Genomic DNA, 22,238 nt, shown 5'->3' with positions numbered 1-22,238 from the left:
GTTGGAACTACCACTACTACTTTTAGTTAAGTACAGGATGTTAAGGCACAATCAAATTAGGATTTTGATGCATCACTACCATCATTACTGAATATTTCTTCCTCTTCTTCTTCTTTTTAAAAAAATCTAAAACCAGTGGAATCTCTGTCTGCACTCTACCTGAAATATTTCTTTAATCTTTCATTAACCTTTAGTTAATTGTTTAGTAAACTCATAAATGCCCTGGTTACCAACATCTCGTGACACAAAGGGTTATATTTTTCACCAGACCTGCAGGGTAATATATTCAGTAGGGGTATAGTATGCATTTCTCTGGAGAAATTAATGACACAGCGGTGAACTCACATATTGTAAATCACCCTGAAGAAGAAGCAGCTAAATGGCTAAATAGTCACGTAAATAGAAGACCTTAGTGTTTTCCATTTCTACTTGTTTTGACATCGCAGTAAAAAAAATCACCCTGTGTCTGCGTAACTTTCACAACATGCAAGTGAGTAATATTGTTTTAAATGAGGAATGGTAGTGGTTTTCAGTACCGCTGCCAACAAAACTCCCACAAATGTACCCCGTGGGTCCAGTGTTTATTTCGTTATAAATATATGTGTTTATTTTTGTGGCTTGTTCCATTCTCCAGCCGAGACGCACTGAGACAGCAGAGCGAGGCTTGATTAACCCTTCCTGATTCATCAGCAACAGGATTTTTTTTTCATGATGAAAAGAAATACATTTATTCAGTATGTCTCCCAAGGTAAAACTAAATAAGAATTTCAGTGCAGCAGCACTCAAAGCATTTGGTATATCTGAAACCTCACATACTGTGCGAGTCAAATATTCCCCATTTTGACGTTTGAAAGCAGCAAAAATTCCCTAAATGTGATTTATTTACTATAAAAGTCACTGACTTTTCCAAAAGTGACCACAAAAACACAAAAATGAAAATATTTTTTAAATTTTACACCACTGTACAAGTGCACCAAATTTGTGTATATTGAGGCTGCTCCTGTTCAAATTTCACCGGTGTGGGTCAAATCAAGGAAAATTGTGGTTTAGGGAATCTTGGAACCGTGAACCAGTCCATCCCTATCTGTGTGTATTTGTTTATGGGACAGTGGTGACAGAGATTATACTAAACCTTGACACTGTCAAAAAGAAATATTTGTATTACAACCACATTTTCCCATGTTTCTGCAGAGAAAGGTACCTGCTGCCATTTGAAAATATGAAATAGTAAAACACTAAAGGACCAATCTTACGTGGTGCACACGTGGAACAGAGGTCATACAGAGGTTAGAGGGTGCCCTAACGCAGACATGAGATCTGCCCCTGCAAGCACTATACATAATCTAAAAATAAATTAGAACCAGGCTGAGATAAAACCAGAGGGGTTTAAAGGCACCTGAGTATATTATATGAAGGTATTTAAAATCCCATCCAAACAGTTAACAGCATAACAGGTTGTCCATTTTCTTCTCCTCACTTCTAATATAAAATATTCCAGTCTGTGAGTTAAAAACCTGCTGTGTTGTAAACTGTTTGGATGTTTCTGGGAAAAGAGATTATTTTATTGTATAAAATAGCGCTGCTGCTCAGTAAACTCAGCCAGACAAGGAAAAATCCGTCTTTGACTCCAGCCTGTCGACGCAGTGAACTCATTCTCATTTAAAAAGTGCTTTACAAAAAACGAACATTACAGCTGATGCAGCTTATTCGCAGCATCAGGTGGCCCTGAATCCTCCCTGAGTTATGCTGCAATAAGTCTTGGCTGCTGAGGGTTTCCCCTGATGCACCGAGAGCTTCTTCTTCACTCACTATATTTTTGTACACCACTTTGCATTTAATTACTATTATTAATCTCTTTTTCACAATGTGTCTTTTGTCACGCCATCAAACCTCTGGCAGAACAGGTTTCTTTCTGTTAAAATTCAGTTTTTCCTTCCCACTGTCAACAAGTGCTCATTGTTTGGCTAATTGGGGTTTTCTCTCTATTATGGTAGGGTCCTTACAATATAAAGCACGTGGCAACCGTTGTTGTGATTTGATGCTATATAAATAAAACTGAATTGAACAGAAGTCAACTGAGCAGTAGAGGTTTGGGAAATTTAATGATAGATACCATCTCTTGTCTCTGAAACTTTAAATAAGGATCAATCATTACTAAAGTCAGAGGGACTGACATTTCAATATCTAATATTTCAAATAGATCTCTAATTTAAGATTAATTACACACAATCATTATTAGTAATTCTTGAGTCAAAACTAAAGTAGTCTGCGTTTAATATGGCTTTTGTGTTGTTAACATGTTTAATGTTTTGTATTTTCTTCTATTTGATCTCAAAAAGCTCCTAAAACAGTCAGTGATCACCGCTGACCTCCCTCGGCTTTTATTACCGCTAATCATTTATTTAAGCTCAGTTTTTAAAACCTTAGGATGTAACTACAGCACCGCCCATGCAGCAGTATATGAATGACTAACCTCGTATTGTGGATGGATTATCTCAGTTGTTCTCCTGGCTGAAGTTTGGTCCTTTTACAGCATCCTGCCATGCGATTACATTTGTTCCTGACCACCGAGAACACTCACGTTAACTTTTATCGAGTGGGAAAAAAGTTAGCTTGTTTATATTATGCTAACATAGCTGTGTCGCTAGCGGTCACGTAGCACATCATTATATACCAGCTAGCCCAACTTCAGTAACCCTACAAACGTCGCTGCTGTTTAGTTTTCTGTCTTCATTTATGCTGGAAGTGATAACAGAGCTGTACATTTTAATTTGTTTCCAAAACCCCGCAGTCAGGACATGCTATATTATATTTAGATTGAAGCTAGCGAGCTAACTTCCTGCTAACTTCTAACTCCGTTAAATGTCATAAATTCCGTTTTCATGGATGCCTGAATGTTAAACTCAGTTGTTACACCTGGTAGAGGAGAAGGCTGATCATTTTATTAAAGATGAAAGACTTAAGACAGTGTTTTAACTCTCAGTAATGCCATAGTGATCATTTGATATATGGACCTGCAGCAGAGTTTAGGCCCAGACACGGCTAGTGACGTCAGACTGAACGATCGGATACTCCCACTAGGTTTAAATCTGGGACTCTCCACCATTTGACCCTAGAACTGAAGAAGCTTCTCGGATGAGAGGTGAAATGTCTTCAAGCAACTTAAAGAAGTCCAGACGCTTTTCTTTGCAAGCTCCTTTCACATAACTCTCTTCAGCAACCTAAACCTGAAGTAATGCCTTTATAAAGCATGGCAATATCTATATTATATATGAAATCTATGAAGCTTCAAATCTTATTGTTAACGCTTTTCATAGTCAGCTCTGCTTGTATTGTAACATCAGTCATGCTAAAGAGATACATTCCAACAATACATTTGAAGTGTAAATTATAACTTTATTCAAAATTTGCTGCTTTAAAGACTATAGATATAATCTATAGGTTACACACAAGCAAACACAACATGAACCACAGGCACAAGTCGATATATAAACAGAAGTATCAAATCTAAAGTATTAAACCAATAAAGCATACACATGGAGACTTATCGCCAGCTGAGAACTTTAGTTTCCAAAAAGCTTGAGGGGAGTCGAACACCATGATACCTCTACACCGTCATCCTCATTTTCTGCTAGGGATGGGTATCGTTTAGGTTTTATCCGATACCGGTGCCAAATCGGTACTTTTGAAACGGTGCCGGTACTTAAACGGTGCTCGAACCGGTGCTTAAAGAATGGAGAACACAAACTTTGTCCAAAAACCTCTCACGTTCAGCTGTTTTTTTTTGTAAAAAGATAACAATGTTAGCCTTTTCTGCAGCTATGTGGCATCACTCTTGGCTGGAAGCAGTGCTTAAACAATGGAAAAAACACAAACTTAAACCCTCTCATGTTTAACTGTTTCCCACTTTTTCTTTGGTCATTTTAGCCTTTTTGGCCAGGGTGAAGGGAGTATCTGCCATCAAACAAGAGGACAGCCGCATGTAGCTATGATGATGTTTGCTAGTTCACCTTACATGCATTAATGTAATAACGTGGTTAGCCTACTCAACGTAAATTACACACGAACAACATGAAGCTACTCATGCAGAGAAGAACGGCTGCTGCTGCCATCATCATCCTCATCATTTCTGCTACACTGGCAGGGCGAGGGGCCAGGACTCTATTCTTCGGGTTTTTGGGGGATGTTGCTCCGGGCCCGATAACTGGCAACCCACCCGACGTGCACGGTGTGAGGTCTCGCAGCAAGCTATCAGATACGGCGCATTTCTCGGCTTTTAAAAAAAACGCTATACGTCGCCAGGTGTTTCATCGGATTTGAGGTGTTACCTCCTTTGACAGTATCACAGTATCAGCTTAAAGCACTTGTTGCTGCTGAGTTTGCATATTTTGCTGTGAAGTACAGCCAGACTTTTAACCGCTTCGCCTTGGACATTTTTAATCTGTAGCTCTGCTCTAACAGAACGTACGTACCTGGACCCGCCTACTATCCTCGGAAACGTAAAGTGATTGGCTAGACTTGTATCACAGCCCAGGAAAAAAAAGCACCGAAATAAAGCACCGAAATGTGCGCTGCTTTTCGGTCTGGTTACTACCGTTTATGTCAGAACCGGTGCCATGACACCGGTACCCATCCCTATTTTCTGCCATTCATCAGGTTGAGTTATATACACATGCTTTAGATATAAGTAGCAAGCACAAGCAGAGCATTGCACATCTGTGCAACCACTTCCAGATGCTTCTTGTTGTAAATGTGCACTTTAAATGTGTGGAAATCCCTGTGGACTAAGGTTTGCCATAGGATACCCCACCCCCACTACAGCACAGCTTTGGGGCCTCACAGTCACTGCCAGTTAAGATTCCCTCTGTGTTCTTTTCTCACCAAGTCCATCAGCCTATCAGGTTTGTGGTCTGTCTGATCTATTGTCCATCATCCCGGTGCTTGTTTATACACTGTACAAGATCTACACATGAGACCTTATGCACACCATTCATCAGCACAGGAAGGGGAAAAGGAACATGGACCAATGTTTGAAGTGGAACCAGAGCAGTGTTACAAGCTTCAAATACACAGCTGGGTATGTAACTCTTCATCATTACAGCAGCCATTTAAGAGCCCTGCCAAGGCATCTGGCATCCGTTTGGACCTGGAATTGGATTTGTTTGTGTAGCAAATCCAACAGGCACCAGTCTGAGAAATCCCGGGCCAAAGCACACTGTACAGGTAAGACTAAAACATCCCTACATTTGAAATAAAAGCATACAATTTATATATTAATCATTCTTTTTGTTGTCTGTTATTTATTTCAAATATAGGTGTATAAACACACACGTACTTCACAAAACTTAAAAACATGTCTTATAGCATTCATGGATACAGTATTTGTGGCTCATAGTGGCAAGCTGGGGTGATTGCACAAAAAACCTTAGAGCTGGCACTTCCAACCTTATAAAAGTACATAAAGAACATTTTATATTCAAAATAACTTATTAACCACTTTCAAAATGGCTGTCTCGTCCATCTTTGATTATTATTTGCTAAACAAATTTTTTTTTTCTAACAAAAAATTAGAAAAAAAGTGGAAAAGGGACACAAGATAGAGGCAACGTTTCTTAATATTTGATTGATTGTATAGTAGTGGTATGACACATCAAGTCCAGCAGAAATAAAAGCTACAGGCATCAATGGTGTCTGCTACTGCAGTCCATTTCACATAGGTGATCAAACAAATCATTAATCTAATCCACAATTACATGTTTACATTTCAGAAACTTTCCAGTCTGGACATGAGCCTAAAAGCTGAAGATTCGATGTGTCCTCACCTTAGCTCAGTTTCATGCTAAACGTAATGAAATCAGTGATATCACATGACAGTTAGTGAAGTCTGCCAACATGAATGAGCACTAATCTAATTAGTGTGTTGTCAGCTGGTAAACCTGTCTAGCACTTTAAGAACAAAATGTTTGTTCTAGCAGAGACACAGATCTGTTTGTACGGCAGTTATGAAACATTACTGGATGTTCTTGTTTCCCATGTTGGTTAACTGGCTCTACAGCTCATGTAAGCAGCTCTGGATGGTCTATAGCTAACGTTTCAGGAGTTTTTAGGGCCACATGCCAATAAGATTTTAGCCAGAGCCAAAGAAAAACCACCACAAAATCAGCAATGTAATAAAAAATTATAACAACATTGTTAATTCGGGTAATATTTACTCAAGCATTTTAAAAATGTGTTTATCAAACAGGCAGCAAGATCCATAGATGTCTGTTGAACGAGGTGACACGGACTCCACGATTTGGTCGACTGCCAGGAAAAAACCTGTATTTTAGCTTTTGAGACATGCTGTCAACAGGATGGCATTATATAGGAAAATAAGTTAACCGACAGTCAGAAATTCAGTATTCTTCTACTGTAGGTCCAATAAAATGACATGAATCCACCAACACTTAGAAACATTCCTGCCTGAACATTCTTCTCGTTACAATTATTCTAGACAAATTTGGTTTTCTACTTTCACAAATCAAAAAATACACTCTGATGTTAAAGCTCCATTAATCGGTGTAGTTTTAATTAAAATTAAAGAACTCACTGGAAGTGAAATAGCTGCTTTGAATTCTGAAACCGTGCCCAGATTCTGGTGCAGTTTTTGGCACTTTTCAGGCACTTTTAGGTTATCACTGCATTCGCTCTGTATAACTGAAATCTAGGTGCTGTCACTGATCCATTCTGGAACAGATAACATGCATACTGTATAATAATAACAACCCTAATTTGCAAGTAATGAGTAAAGAAAGTAGAATATGTATCAACCCAAATGCAGAGAGACTTTTATCTGACATTATTTTGTCAGTGTGCTGGAAAAAGACACTGGAAGCTTACAGCTATTGAAACCTGCATTGCTAACACAGGTAACAATGTTACCCATGTTGCATTTGGTAAAGCTTTTTTTGCTTTACCGTTAATAATGATAGCTTGAAAATATGCTTCTTTCTCTCTTACAGGAGAAAAGTGTCATGGTTGTGTCTCAGGTGCCTAGGGATGGGCTGCATCCCTCAGTCCAGTGGAGCAGGTGGAAAGTGAGTGGTTGATGCAGAGAAAAGAGGTTGAAAGTTACAGGCCAGAAGGCTAGCTTTTCCTTTCTTTTTTAAAACACAAATACAAAGGGCCGATTGCAAAACTTACCAAAACATTAAAATTTGACACAGTTCCAGGACAGAAGGCATCCTGCGAGTCAGGATTGCATATAACCCAGGTTATTACCTGATCTAACCAGGTTGAAGCCCCTGGATTTGACGCTATCACACAGGTTTGTGGTCTGCAGGTTTGCAGTCTTTGTTCCTAAGTCCACTATCACACAGTGCCACGACTGTGGTAGTTGTAATGGTTGCTGTTCTCAGAGTCTGCAATCTGCACGCTGGGTTTCCTTTCTGGTTCCTCACCATCGCGAGTGCCCGGCCTCTTGGAACGTTTAGGACACTTCTCGAAGAAATCCGACACAAAGTGCACCTGCAGAGGAGAGGAAAGGAGAGATTAAGAGGGGACAAAAAAAGGAAGCCAGACAAGATTGCAGGTCACTTAGAAAATTATTTGTGCTACAGAGATTGGAGTATAAACAAGTAAGGGACACTGAGGAGGTCGGGCAGAGCTGGAAACTGTGATTACACGTGTCTGGAGAGGACTGTGAACAGCTGTTAAATGACACACTAACGCAGACTCTCACACACATCAGAGAGGAACACACAGAGAGCAGGCACAACCCCTGCAGACCATAAAATCCTATGCCCAGGAGGGTCTCTAATTGCGCGCAGCACTGTGAAGGCCAAAGGTGCAGGCTCACATCCCAATTAATCATGCATGGACACACACAGACACACAAACACACGCTCTACCACTCCAGAATTTCCACGAGGCAGAGCTGACAGTGGTTCAATCATAACAGGGAAGTGGCCAAACAATAAAGAAGCCCAGCTGGATGAAGCAGGTGAATGGACTTGTTACCTGCCAGCTGTGAGTATGTGGGTTTGTATCAAGACACACCATGCTGCTGTCACACTTCACTCTACTCATGCTTCCTCTCTACATGGCTTTTAACTTTGGGAATAAAACTTGGACTTAAAATATATGTTTTGAGCTATTCTGCTAACGTTTCCACTAAATGTCATTTTTATGATTTAGACGGTCACACCCGTGTTTGCCTTTCCAGCACTTGGAAACCACAGGACTAAGATGCAAAGTTAATATGTCATCAGGTAGGAAGCTGGTGGTGCAAAAAATGTAATGAAAAAAAGTCTCCATGTAATCATAAATTCTCAAGAGGAGAAGTAAAAAGAAAAACTGGCAAAAGTTCCCAGGCGTAAGCTTTTAAAAGTAATGGCTGTGTTACTATAAAATCACTAATTTTTGTAGCATTTATCTTGTAGGACGTTGCCGTGGAGACTCACATTTAGCAAAGCAACAAGCGCTCCCTGCAGCAGCCCCACCAGCACATCGCTCCAATGGTGCTTGTAATCAGAGACTCGGGTGTAACCCACATAAACCGCGAAGGCCACCAGGAAGAACTGGATGGTGGGCCGGAGAAGTCTGGCCCACTTTGCCACAAATCTCGCCTGCACGTAAAGCTGGAGGTGGAAACAGAGAGGAAAAAGAGAGCAATGATGCTATTAGCACTGCTGGAACCTAAAAAGGTTATCACACCAATACATAACAGCATAGTCACCAGTTATATTATGGCAACACTGCATCATACATCATAACTGCAATGTGATATGCTAACAAAACAGTAAAGTAGGGAAATTTCTGCCATTTCTAAATGTGCTTAAACTGCAGCACTATCAAGATACTGGTTGGATCCTTTAAAAAAAAGCCTATGACTTTGGTGCTTGAGTTTGCAGTGAAAACAGTAGCTGGCACCTCTCAAATTAGATTTAACTTTAAAAAGGTGCTGAGTACAAATCTAATTTATGTTCTCCACAGACTCGAACCCCATTTATGCTGGAAAGCACCGATGCCAACAAAATATGAATCTGGCAATAGTTAAAAACTCTGCTCGGCTGCTGTTAAAGGTGTAAAAATTGGCATCGCACCACCGTCCGCCTGCCATACAGCTACGCTGCATTCAGCACTATAGCATACTCTTTCAAGGCAGCCCAGGGGACAAGGGCTGGATGTCACAGCTGAGCTCTATGTTTGTTTGCAGCATATGCCTGCAAAACAGAGAGTGCCAAAGACAGGAATGGACACTAGCTGGACGCTCTTTTCTTGGAACTGAAAAAAATAAAAGCTGCTTTGCTTGGAGCTTGCTGTCTAGCTGCGGTGCCTTTTAAAACAAAGAGATGGGGCCAAGTGGAATGAGCTGAATAGGCCTGGAAGACAGGTCAGAGCTCGTGCTTTGCCTTCATCATTGCTGGGAAAAGGGTTGCAGACTATTCCAGATCATTTGTCTCACTACATTCTTCCCCTGGACTCCACTTTTCCCTTTTATGTCTCTGAGTACAGATCTAAATGCATGAGAATGCTCTTAAAGGAGCCCAGAGGTTTAGGAGTTTTTTTATTTAATTTTTTTTAACTGTACAGAGAGATGGGTTTTATTTCTTGAAGCTCACGTTCTGTACTTACCGCTAGGAAAAGCATGCAGTACATGCTAAAAGAGGAGTGACCAGAATAGAAGGACAATCTAGAGAAAAAACACAATTCAGATGTAACTGCTTTACACAGGATATTTGTACAGTAGCATTTTGCAGCATCAATATCATGTAAAATGTGTTAGATTTACAGTATGTTACAATCTGTGTAATTTGTGTGAGGTTCTTGTTTCCTCTATAAAGAAACTGATGGAAGTTCTTTCCCTCCTACCTAGACTCTGTGACATCCTCAGGAGTCCCAGTGCAGTTGATCACCAGCATGTATCCTGTGCAGACTTTCGGTGCACATACTGCCATGAAGTTTGGCCTTGGACGCCCAATAGTGTACTTTGCAAGGTCAGTAAGCGACTGGCTGACAGCTCCTCCAAACAGAAAGGTGCCTACTACCTTGTAGAGTGCAGCTATATACTGATTGAACTGTGTGTTAGACTGAATCCTCTGTCTGTAGACCAGATAAGCCTCTCCAGATGAGATCTGAGGAGAGAGAATAAAAAAAATCAAAGATTATTTCTTGGGTTTTTTCCCCCACATTTTTCCTCCATTACATAAAAAGTCTTCTCCTACTTCTATATCAACTTATTGTCAAGTTCTGGCAAAATGCATCCATAGAATCGTGTCAAATGAGTAAAGTCAGCTAGAACAATGTCATGAAACGTCCTGTTACACTTACAATGACGAGAGTGCAGCAGATGGTGATAGCTGCCAGCATACCGGGGGTGATGGTGTCTAGTTTTAGGGGATACTTGATGCTGTCATCATTGCAGTAAATGCCTCTTTGGTATGGCTTGGAGACAATGGTCATAATGATGAAAGGCAGTGCCGCTGGAGGGAAAACAAACCAGATGAACAGTCTTATTATGTTAGACTAATTGCATATCTGGATAAATTTTGCTCTTGCTGGCATGAGATGGATGCATAGGTGTTCGACTGTGATGTAACAGAAGTTCCTGGGTTTCGGCCGTGATTGGGCGGCACATAAGAGGATCCCAGATCCAAGTTAATGTACTTTAAAATCAAAGACTAATGAGGTAGAAAAACACATTTGGCTATTTTTCTGTATTTTTCAGACATTACCTCATGTCCTAACTTGGGGGATGAAATTTTTTTCTAAGGATAAATGCTAAGTTCACAAGGATGAAAACAACCCACAAGGAGAAACACATTTTGTGCTTTAAATGTAGGCAAAAATACACAGTGGGAAATAGATTTTATATTCATGAGCATATGCAAAAAGAAAAAAAAAAGATCAGACATCAGACATATACCCATGTGTACAATATAAACAGTTAAAAAACTGTACACAAATTCCTGCAGGCATGTGGTTGTGTGCAATATTAGCCCAAATATAGCTGCTTACAGCTCCCCCGAGAATGCATGATGTCCTCGAGAGGTTCAGAAAACTCAATTCCTAAACCACACGCTCACCATCTTCCTCTCTGTCTAACAGACACTCACTAACAAGCACATTTCAGAATGTGAAGAACTAATAAACAGTTTCTGAATACATTTTGCAAATTGCTTCTTTGCTATGTGAATCAAAAACCTGTTAAATTTGCAGAAGCTCAAATGAGACTTGAAGATATGAGACTGCTGAAAAACAGCTGATACTTATTTCTACATCTTAGCAATGTGACCCAATTAAAACGAGCTTCTAGCTGTCTTTGGCAATCCCCTTTCAAGGCTACAATGCAGAGTGGTGAAGAATGACTCTAGGGAGATTTAGACAATATGTGAGACAAAGGCCTTATATGCACAGGTATAGGTATCTTTTGTCCCTCACATGGCACTGCAAACTTGTAGTTTTATAGGGTTACGGGTATTTCTGACATTCATTAGAGAAGTCAAAGACTAAACAATCAACTGACAAATGGCTGGAAATGATCAGGTGTTCCAGCCCTAGTAAGGAATGTGTTCTCCACCCTAATACTGCTATCCATAGAAGGCGGACAGTCTTGGGCCCACTGTGAAAATACCAAGTGCCTGCATGCGAAATGCAACAAAAACAGCAATGCAAAAGCATCGCAAGAACTTGAAAAGTTCACTCACCAATAGCATTGAATTTCTGCGTAAATGAACTGTGCACCCCTCCCATTTAAAAGCAAAAAAAGTCTGCCCTTGACATATTTCTAGGAAGACTTCCAGTGAGCCTGACTGATGAGAGACCATTAAGACTGAAACTAAAGGAAAATATACAAGAGGAAGGCGGATTGGGATTCAGCTGAGATAAATGCTCTGTTGATTCCATGTTTAATTCCACCTCGTGACAGATATCGGAGAACAGCCTACTGCAAATGTATGAACACTGTCACAAAGAAAAGCACTACTTAGTTTGTAAGTGGACCCGAAAACTGTCACTTCAGTACATTTAACAACTCAAATTCTTAGAAATACCCCTCGCTATTGTTCAGTATTCTCGGCAACAGGCCATGTATGATGACAGAAGAAGAATAACATGCACTTGATCTTATCTCTCTATGTCGAAGGTGACACGGGATGAGATGGGATATAGAGACATATCGCCTGCACACCTGTGGACAAAGGGTTTTATGGGCTCAGTGAGCAAAGGCAGCAGCAAAATACAGGCTTTGTGCTGAGAGCAGAATAAACAATAGTGCTCAATTGGATGAACACATGATTGTGCATTGACCCCTGCTGACCTGGCCTTGATGGAGCTGGATTTAGACTAGACAAACATTGAAGGAAAAAAAGTAGAGACGTTACCTTTAACAAAGACAGTGTTCAGTCACAAAGTAAATTTATTTAAAAGCCTTTTGCCAGACTAGTCTTTCTAATCAAAGTACCCTGGGGAGGACGTGGGAAGCTTTCCCACTATGCGTAAAAACAATCAGAAACATTTTCCAAAACATGCAACTATTGTTACATGCAGCAGCCATAAATGTTTAAGTAATTTTAGTGCCTACAGGCAGTTTAAGTACATTTATTATTTTATTTCTAAGACCAGTAACATTACAAGCAGCAGCTGGTTGTCACCTTTCACTGTGTGGCAGATTCCCACCAATCACTGCATGAGCACAGGACTCCAGTGTGCAGGATGTGGTAAACCAGGATTTTAAAGTCCTATTCCACACATTTTCCTGTTACAGCCACCAAATCCTGTCTGTGATAACTGTAGTGTAATACAGTCTCTTATATTTAACTAACATCCTGTCTGAAGCACCACAGGGGAGCTCGCTGATGCAGATTTACTGATGTGGCTTTTGGGTGGCAGCTTATCCATCTGTATCCTGCATCCTGCTACCAGCTGGAAAAAATGGAGCAAACTTAAAAAAAACCCCCAACAACTACTACTTTTTATTTCTCTGTGGAGTCAGGAAAAAATAGTTGCACTAAAATCAGAGTCAGGTTTAAATGAAACCTACCTCCATGAATACATAGCACCAAGTTTGAAGGTTTTTATAAGGTTGGCCTAGACAAACTCTAGAGAGAAGTTTATTTACCTAACACAGAATGGTAAATGTCAAGCAGCAGTACAACATAATTATTTCTATGCTGGAGTCACATGATAGAACCAGGCCATTAATCACAGCAAAGCAGGAGAAGAATTAAGGGGGAAAAAACCTTTAAAATGATGTGCCAGCTAATGAAATATCGCACAAATTCACACATGGCTAAACAGCTTTTGCACGTCCATCATCACCATTATTCTACTGCCTGCAAAAATGTATTCATCTCATCAGCTCAATATCTTTATGTTTTTTAATGCTTACTAAATCCTCTTAACAGGACAGGGTTTATGGACTGAATGAAGTCAGCCTGAAGGTCTTTAAAAAGCCCCTCTGACTTGTAAAAAAAGTATTAATTTTTCATGTCTGTTTTCATCCATGAAGCACTAATTCAGCTGACACCTGCCTTTAACTTTTAAGTCATGAATCAGAAGCTCAGATGAAAAGGGGGGGGAAATGGCAGAAATAAAATGATGTAAGGAGTCTGGACTGCTCTCATGGGCAAAATAAATGGTACGCCCTGAGGTGCGTATGCGAGTGTGTCTCATGAGCAGTCCCCCTGCGTATAATATCTGCAAGAAACAAACCAGCCAGTCTCTGGAAAAGCAGACATACTCCAACACAGTTTTCAGACAAAATTAGACCCATCGGCACACAAAATAGGCCTCCAGCATACCACGAGACAATCCCACAACCCAAACTGACATTGCTCCAGAGCTGCCTCCACTTAAAGACCGAGCAGTGTCTCTGACTCTACTGGAGATTTTTCTGTTGAGAAAATCTGAAAGAACACAGAATACATGGAAGTAACAATAAAAAGAGTAGACTTATTTCTTTAGCGTGCGAAAAGCCTTGTTTTTGGATGTTTCCTCCAAAGATTGAGGGAGGAAAATGTGGCCAGGAAACGCTCCTGCCTGAGCCTCTAATGTGCAGTCCTTCTGCCTCCGTTTAAAGAAGGTTCACTTTAGAGTCTTTGGTTCCACTTTGCAGTAATACCTTGGTGACTCCCACTGCTACAATGGATACTAGAGCAAAATGAAGCTATATGAGAGTAACTGAGAATGACTGTCTGAGGAATCCAGCTCAGTCAGAAGGAGATTTCTGCATTAATTGATACATGAACAACAGCAGCATGTTCATTCTTTCCACCGCTGCTGAATCACATCCTCTCCCCCTGTTTCTCTGTCATGCTTAAAGCCATTCATTCTTCTCTTTCTGTCACTCACTCGATCACAGTGTCCTCCCACACACTTCTCCCTCTGTTGTAAATATAGAGGCCTCACTGGGTAATGCTTTATTTAGCTGGTAGATGTGCAATTATGCAGGACCATTTGGACCACAATCGCACTCTGGTGCTGACATTCAAGGCCCGTCACATCCTCTGCTAGCTTAGGTCTTTTTCTTCCATTTCCCTTCCCTCCTTTTCATGTCTACATGTATTTGCTGTACAGGGTCCATTTTTCTGCTCTGGAGACCTTAGTCCCTTCAGTCAAACTGCCATGATTATCTGGAAGTCATAGTTTGAGAATAACTGACACCTACTCACCGTGGTTTCTCTGACATAACTTGCTGCACCTGCATAACCACACAGATGGACAATTATGTTCCCTAATTTGAAAAACATACAGTCTGGGTTTTTATTATGCATACCTAAAGAGTGCATAGCCTGTGTGTGGCGTGAGATGGGTGTTCCCATGCCCTTAGGATGCCCTCCCTTCGGGGTCGTAGCTGGAACATTTGCTCTTCCATCTAATTTCTTCCACTCTGGTTTCCTGCCTTTGCAGCATGAAGGTCACCTTCTTCTTATTGTATTTCTAGCCTTCTTTTCTTCCTGTTGACTGTTTTACTTTCATCTTACATTTCACCGCTTCTTAGAAATCTGTGTCACTCTTTAGTCATTTACTCAATTCCTGACTGCTTCCAATTCCAGCCTGCGTGGATGAGGACAGAGGGAGGCTCTCCCCCCCTTTCTTTTAGCTGGAGTGTTTCCACTTTTTATTCCTTTGAATAAAAATTTCTCTCCTTCGTTTGTTCCCTCCAATTCAAACATGTTTTTATGTCAAAGCAGGTCATGCTCAAGAAGATGTGTTGCAGTTAAAAAACCAGCTAAAGCTCTCTCTCCTTCTAACTGTCGCCCCTCCAAGCTGGACTGACTAATGTGGAAGGTATGTGCTGAGCCTACAACCTCTGCCGGCGTAGGCCTCTGGAATTCTAATTCACATGAGGAACGCCCAACTTCACCAGTCACACCAAATCCTGCTGCTGCTGTGGTCCATTCTTTATTTTTAATCCCACTGTTTCACTCCGTCCATCATTTACGCGTGCTTAGCTTCAAGCAGAGCAGAAGGAGACATGGCGGCAGGCGAGGCTGTGCGAGTGGTGGGAGAGCAGCTAAATCTGGGTGAGCAATCAAAGAGTCTGGGTTTGGAGGGGATCAAAGAAGTAGGCCACACAGGTTTCAACCTAAACCAGAAAGGCCTGCGGGAGGAGTTAAAAGGCAGTCTGATGTGTGCAGCTACAATGAATAATCCTGACCTTACTAAATAAACTGCTGCCTTGCTGTGTCGTACTTTATCCTGTATATATTTGATGTTGCCTTTATACGTTCCCAGCTTGTTTGGATTAGTCCTTAAAATCTAGTTTGGCTCGACATTAACAAGAAACATGTCTTTTAGACTGCGTTTGGCTTATTTACAGCTCGTATCTTTTTCTAGTGATCAAACAGCACTGTTTACATTTTTGATACTCGAGGTTTTATATGATGTCAGTGACAGCTCTGGCAGTGAGCACAGCAGCCCCAAACACCTGCTGTTCATCATTCAGAAAAAAAGGTTACCTAAGGAGAGAAGTGCTTATAGAGCTTATTCCAGAGTGCACGAATTGGGGGGTTACACCAAAACAAAGATTATTTTGAACTGTGAATCATGCTAAGCTCTGCTAAAGTCCAAAATAATAACGTAGATCTGCAAAGAGCAGTGGGTATCCTGTAATAAACATCAATAAATATACAGAAAAATAGAATATTGGATGTCGACATGGCAGAGCTACATAAAAGAACATACAAATAAAAACTTAAAAAAACTGTAGAAACAAACAGTCAAAAATAATCAATGTATGCCTATAAAATACCTGAATTCCACGCTCAACCTCACTTTCAACGATTTAAAATAATTTGAATATCAGCAACCAAAATATAAAGAAACTAAGTTCTCTCAGTGGAACGTGTCTGTTTGTTTAAAAGGGCTTCAGTTTCCATGACATGGCTCTCCTAAGGAAAACCATTCCCATCAAGCATCTTCATAGCTTTGCTCTGAGAACTCAAGCCAATCAGTCTTACCAACAAAAACCACATGAGAGGCCCGGCTCCCAGAAGACTCCGCTGGATGGCTTCACCGACAAACTAACCAGGGTTGGCAAGCAACACAGCAAGGGGACAGAGTGCATTTAGAGTAAAAAATGCAATGAAATGTGTAGAAAGTCTGACAGTTTTCCTGCCGTGGGAATCTGTGAGCAAGCGCTATTGTATGTGTCACTGTGATTGTGATCATATAAAATACTGAGAACAACTTGATATGTGCAGGCCAGGCGCAAATCAAAAACTCTGCTGCCATTGTTCTTTAGCTGTGCAAAAGAAACCAACAAATGCAGAGTGATAAGTGATAAGTATACAATTCTCTGAAAACAAAATTATAAAATACTGTAAATCTTAGAGATTGGCTCCAGCCCCCGTGACCCTAATTAGAATAAGCAGAAGAGACGGATGGATGGACTCTAACACCATTTTAAGAAATGCAGGTATGTTTCTTTTACATAATATCAACTTTTACATACTGTACAATACATACATAACACGTTTTGTAAGTGGGTCAGCAATCAATGACACAGAACAGGTTTGGCACAATCTTACAGACAATAACGAGCGGACACATGGGAAAACAAGAATGCGTTGGCAGTGCCTCGCCCCAAGGCCATTTAGTCTATTGGCCTGGTGTATTATCGAGCGCATTACTCACGATTCAAAATGTCATTCATTTTTCCAACAGGAGCACCCATGAAATGAGGTGAGCTGTGACATACATGTTACACCTGCAGAGCTGTGGGCAGGGAGAGGTTAAAACCCGGTCTTTCCTTTCTCGAGCCAACACCCAATATCTATTTGTGCTGAGTGTAGACTTACACAGACGGGGTAGGGAGAGTGGGAGGAAGGGAGGAAGAATAGACGAAGAACCGAGGCCAGAAGCTCACAATAAACAAGAAATTCAAAACCAAGGTAGATCTTTGACGAGTACAACAACCTCGAATGTCCCTCACAAAAGAAAAAGAGACAGGAGGCTTAAACTAGACAAATAATACACAATACGACAGACCTCGAGTAGGAAGGCATCAGTAAACTACCACAAACCAGCTATTTTACACCACATTCATCCATTAAGGTGCTCAGTAACTGTGTTGTGGACTGTATTAAACAAAAAACCACAACAAAAAAGACAGAGGCACATCTATTCGTATGATACCACCAGTTATCAGTGTAGTTTGACCTGGGCAGGGCAGGGTGAAAGAGATAGAGAGCATGCCAAAGAAATCTTTCTTTCATGTTACCATTGATTTTGGCCTTTGGATTCCTGAACAAAGGATAGATGAAGGCAGTCTGCTGAATGTGAGACATATTTCTTCGGCTGAGCAACAGTCCAGAGAGAAGAAAAAGGCAGATTTGAAAGGCTCACAAATTCAAGAAATGTAAACAGTCTGAAAATGCAGAAGAAACCCAACTCAACACTGTTTCCATACAGGCTAATGGTCAGCATAATTATAAGCTCTATCGTGTTGTTATTACACGCCTGGGGAAACCTCACATAAACTTGGGGTTGACTTGACGATTATTTGGGTGAATGACATGGGTGGCAGTAGGGAAAGCGAAGGCAAAAAGGGTGGATAATCCATCGAGATCTGACCAACCATCCGACCAACCCAGACATTAATCCCAGACTTGTGACAATCAAATGGTAAGGCTGATCATGTTCAGCAGTCTGTGGATATTCCCACTGATGGAAAATACTCCTAAGCTCTTTGTAAAGCCCGGGATGGAGTGGGGGCCCTGGAAGTCTTTGTCCTGAACTCCTTCCTCTTTTGTACCTCACCGGTAGAACCGAGACAAAACAAGTGATAAACAAGGTGCCAAACACCAGACCATTGCAAAACAGATGGCTGTCGTGCTCATGTGGCATTAACACAGTGAACCAACCTCCCACCACACTGGTATATTCCACATGTGCATATTATCCTTGTGTCCGCATCTGAAAACAACTTCTTCTGGACATGTCAGCTCAGACTTTTTATGTTTGTTGTTTTTTTTGTTTGATAAAGTTGATCTCATCATTATCTTTATGATGAAAACATTTGTCAGATTATTAAACCCGGTGATTTATTTATTTTGGCATCTGTATTTATATGTTTTTAACAAACCCCCTTTGAATCTCAGCTAATTATTAAAAGATTCACACGTCTGTCAAAAGTCTGTACAGTATGTACATGGTTATTTTCATCATGCAAATCTGAATACGGTGACATTAATATTATCTTTATAATGCATTGAGTTATTGATACAGCTGCACTGATTAAGTAATTTCATACAGTTCGTGTAAATCTCCAGTAATGGATTCATTGTTTCTTCCCTAATCGTGGTCCATACCTTGAAGATGAATGTCAAAAGACTCTCATCAGTGTGGAAAGCTGTTACTACAATGTTTGTTAGTATGGTGCATTTTCTGACACTATCCAGAGAAGGGAGGAGACGAATCCGATACATATTAGTTCATTGGTTACAGCAGAAAATACTGTTTCTGCCTGAAGTTAAACGCGGAACATCCGTTTCCGAGCGCAGCAGAAAGTCAAATGTACCAAAATGCACCAAACGTAGGAAGTTGGGAGCAGTCTTTTTAGGATTCCTGGCAGACAAAATATGTGGAATAAGCGGGGCGCACACATGCGTATCAGATTTCCATAAACAAATATTCAGCTTCCTGGGGCACTGTAAAGTCCTGCAAAGTTTTGGTGAGTAGGTTGAAGCATGCAAGCTTGCGAGGAGGATGACACTGAGATTTCCTCTTATGTTCTGCCATGGTGAAATTGCACCAACATTTAAGGCCGGGACGTTATCCCAGCCCGGATCTCCATAAACAAAGTGAGTGACAGGCTGCTCATTTAGCGCCAGACCCGAGTGTGGCAGTCCAGCTGCTGGATCAGCAACAGAGATTAAAATCAGCAGCCAGCCAGAAAACCTTTTGTCTGATTAAAAAAAAAATCGCGCTTGAGTTTAACGTGCAAATAAACAAACACCGCTGAGTTCCCATTACTACAAGAGACCCTAAGCTGCTGTTATCGGTGCAAAACACACACAAAAAATGCGAATTATGAGAAGAAACGGATGTAGCCACAAATATATTACCAGCGACGCCTGCCGACTTTTGCGCATTGTCCGTGTGCTAAATAAAAGGAACAGGTTGTTAACTTACCAGCTGTAACGCACAGCACATCCACCACCACGAACAGCTTCTTCTTCTTCTGATCCTTCATTTTCTTTCCGCTAATTTACTTTACAATCAGAAACTTTGAGAGATAATTTTTTTCTTGAATAAAGTAAACAAGTCCATCTGAGTTCGTTCACTCAGAAACGTACAAGTAACTCTAAAAACAAAGGGTAACCCGTACAACGAGTTCTTCCGGGATCCTGGTTCGTACCTGTGCTGCGATGACAGTGACAGCGGAGGTGTGTAAGTTTCTTATAGCGCCACTTTATCCAAACTCCTTTCGGAGCAGCACACCTCTGACGCTCTGCGTCCTTTTGCGCACATAACTGATTTGGGTATCAAATAAAGACCAGAGAGAGACCATCCGATTGAACTGTGACGGAGGCGTCCGCAGAATCCAGAATAAACTCCGGTCAAACCACGCCACTGCTCCTGATCCCTCCTCCTTGCTTCCTCGTCTGGCTCTTCTCTTCATCCGATCACCACCAGGCACCGAGCTTTTGCGCACATGTGCGCAGAAAACAGGGAGGAAGAAGTTTTTTTCTCTTTGTGCTTTTGCCAGTGTTACGCCTTTCATGTATGTTCAGTAGAGACGACTCAATTACTGCTTTAATTGGAGCTGAAAAAAGTGCACTCGGATTTAAAATACGAAGGAAGAAGGAAGATGCCATTTCCCGAAACGGATAAATGTATTAACAGAAGGAATTGACTGATGGAGTTAATTATTAACGTTTACTTAAATGAACTAAAGCAGCCTCACGTGAATATCCAGCTCCCATTTCTTAAATCACACCCACACAACAAACTTGGTGCCATTTTCTCTTGAGATCTTTCTTCCCCCAAACCCCTCTCACACATATAAAAGAGAGATATTAAAGTATGGCTAAGAAGTAAACATATTAGCCAACCCTTTTATATAAGTTAGGACTGAGCACACTTGGTAGAAGACAGAATTTACATCCCAACAAAACCAGGGAGAGTTTTACAAGGCATCCTGCGGCTGAAGCAAAATTAGCATGACTTTACATCAGTAGGACTCCAGGCCACAGTGCTTTATGCCCCAGGCAGTCAGGATGTTTCCCCTCCGCCAGTCATTACAAGGTTTGCTGTCTGCATGCAGTCATGTGTGTAGAGCTTTAAGTCATGAGTGTGCATTAACAGTTCACTCTGTTTGCATGCCAAACAGCACGTTTACCCCCCGAAGTATATTAGTTCAGCATCCTTGAGTTAAGCAGATAATCTTGCATGCACACACTGAAGCTTTACTTGAATTTTACACGTTTTTAAGCAGTAAAATCAACTCAGTAGATAAATTAAAATGTTATAGCGTGCAAAGTAAACATCAACAACACACAGAACAACAGAGAGCTGCATACTCGGAGTCATTTTAAAGCTATGGCTTCTCTGCCCCCTTCTGGTTGTTCTTAACCATAGACGGCTTCTTTTAGGTGCCAGAAGAAGCCAGAAATATGATCCTCCCCCCAAACCCATTCGCCCCCAGTTTACAGTACAGAAGCTAGAAACAGGGATTCACAGAGTCATTCATATACTGAGCAGGCAAGAGCTTCACAAGTGTAGTATACATTCATACGGGAATGAATGGTTGTGGTACTTGTTCATGCTCAACAATCCAGAAAAGGAAATCCCATGTGGACATAGAAATGCTGCATCCAGATGAACAGATTCAAATTTCAGGTATAACATTAAATGTGTACACTACTGACCTGAGCGTGTAGATCAGTGAGTTATCAGTCTGGCTTTCTTACTGTTTAACGGAGGTTTTTCTTTCCCACTGTCACCAAGTCCACACTTACAGGGGATAATCTGATTGTTGAGGTTTTCTTTCTAATATTGTTGGGTCTCATTTTTACAATATAAAGTATAAAATATATATAATATATTTTTTACAATACAAACTAGAAACTTGAAGTGAAAACTCAAGAAATTCAAACACATCAATACAGAGATGGAGAACAATGCACAAGGAGCAGATTGTCGTATAAAACGCCAAGAATACTGCAGAAATATTATTCCTCTTAAGCTGACACATTCATGAACACTGCAGGGAAAATGTTAACATGCTAAAATCAGTGGAACTATTGTTCATGTTTGTTGGGAAACTTGCTTTGCATTTTGGAGATTGTACCGTTACAGTTATGGACACCAAGCATTTTTGAGTGCGATCAGTCTCTTATTATTTTTATGTAACTGTAGTAAATATAATGCAGACAGGCATATTTCACTGACCAGCTTTAAGAAAGCAAAAAGTGATTTGCAGCCAACAGGAGTCTGCAGGGTGTGCCAACACAGACCTCCACCAGGAACAGAGAGGTGAAGCAGCCAGCTACAGCACCATTAATGTGAGCCTGCAAGCCATCAGCTGGCAGCTTGACACCCTGCAACTCCAAATTCATGAGCTCAACAAACTGTTCCAGAGTCACAGCTTTTCTGATGAAATTTCTAAAGCTAATGAGGAGCTGAACTATAAAATTCACACTCTGTAGCAACAAATTTAACAAAAGCCTGAAAGACATAGCCATGGCCATTGACTTTAATTAAATTAAAGCAGAACGTGAAGCCATAAACCAGCAGCATGAGGTGCTCAA

General features: G+C 40.8%; 1 protein-coding gene across 2 annotated transcripts; it reads right to left on the bottom strand.

Annotated features, from left to right (window-relative positions):
• Window positions 1–3,375: 3,375 nt before the first annotated feature.
• Window positions 3,376–20,110, bottom strand: plpp2b (phospholipid phosphatase 2b). 2 transcript variants are annotated; one of them, XM_004554980.5, is made up of 6 exons: window positions 19,618–20,110; window positions 10,312–10,463; window positions 9,853–10,115; window positions 9,616–9,673; window positions 8,442–8,618; window positions 3,376–7,506 (listed from the first exon to the last, which is right to left on the bottom strand). In XM_004554980.5, exons 1-6 carry the CDS (start codon window positions 19,676–19,678, stop codon window positions 7,351–7,353), a joined length of 867 nt encoding a protein of 288 aa, XP_004555037.1. In that variant the 5' UTR covers window positions 19,679–20,110; the 3' UTR covers window positions 3,376–7,350. The 2 variants fall into 2 exon arrangements, with proteins under 2 accessions (XP_004555037.1, XP_076736184.1); XM_076880069.1 differs by having other exon boundaries at window positions 19,844–20,110.
• Window positions 20,111–22,238: the final 2,128 nt, after the last annotated feature.

This window comes from Maylandia zebra, linkage group LG23 (assembly GCF_041146795.1).
Source record: "Maylandia zebra isolate NMK-2024a linkage group LG23, Mzebra_GT3a, whole genome shotgun sequence".
In the NCBI taxonomy this organism is placed as follows: domain Eukaryota; kingdom Metazoa; phylum Chordata; class Actinopteri; order Cichliformes; family Cichlidae; genus Maylandia; species Maylandia zebra.
Note: the sequence above shows the minus strand (reverse complement) of the source record. Positions and strands in the feature narration are given on the sequence as shown.

Excerpts from the sequence above, each read along its gene's own strand:
- plpp2b (XM_004554980.5), bottom strand. The coding sequence starts at position 19,678 with ATGAAGGATCAGAAGAAGAAGAAGCTGTTCGTGGTGGTGGATGTGCTG. Across the intron at positions 10,116-10,311 it reads TCTGCTGCACTCTCGTCATT|ATCTCATCTGGAGAGGCTTA; the intron begins GTAAGTGTAACA and ends CTCTCTCCTCAG. Across the intron at positions 7,507-8,441 it reads CGCTTGTTGCTTTGCTAAAT|GTGCACTTTGTGTCGGATTT; the intron begins GTGAGTCTCCAC and ends TCTCCTCTGCAG.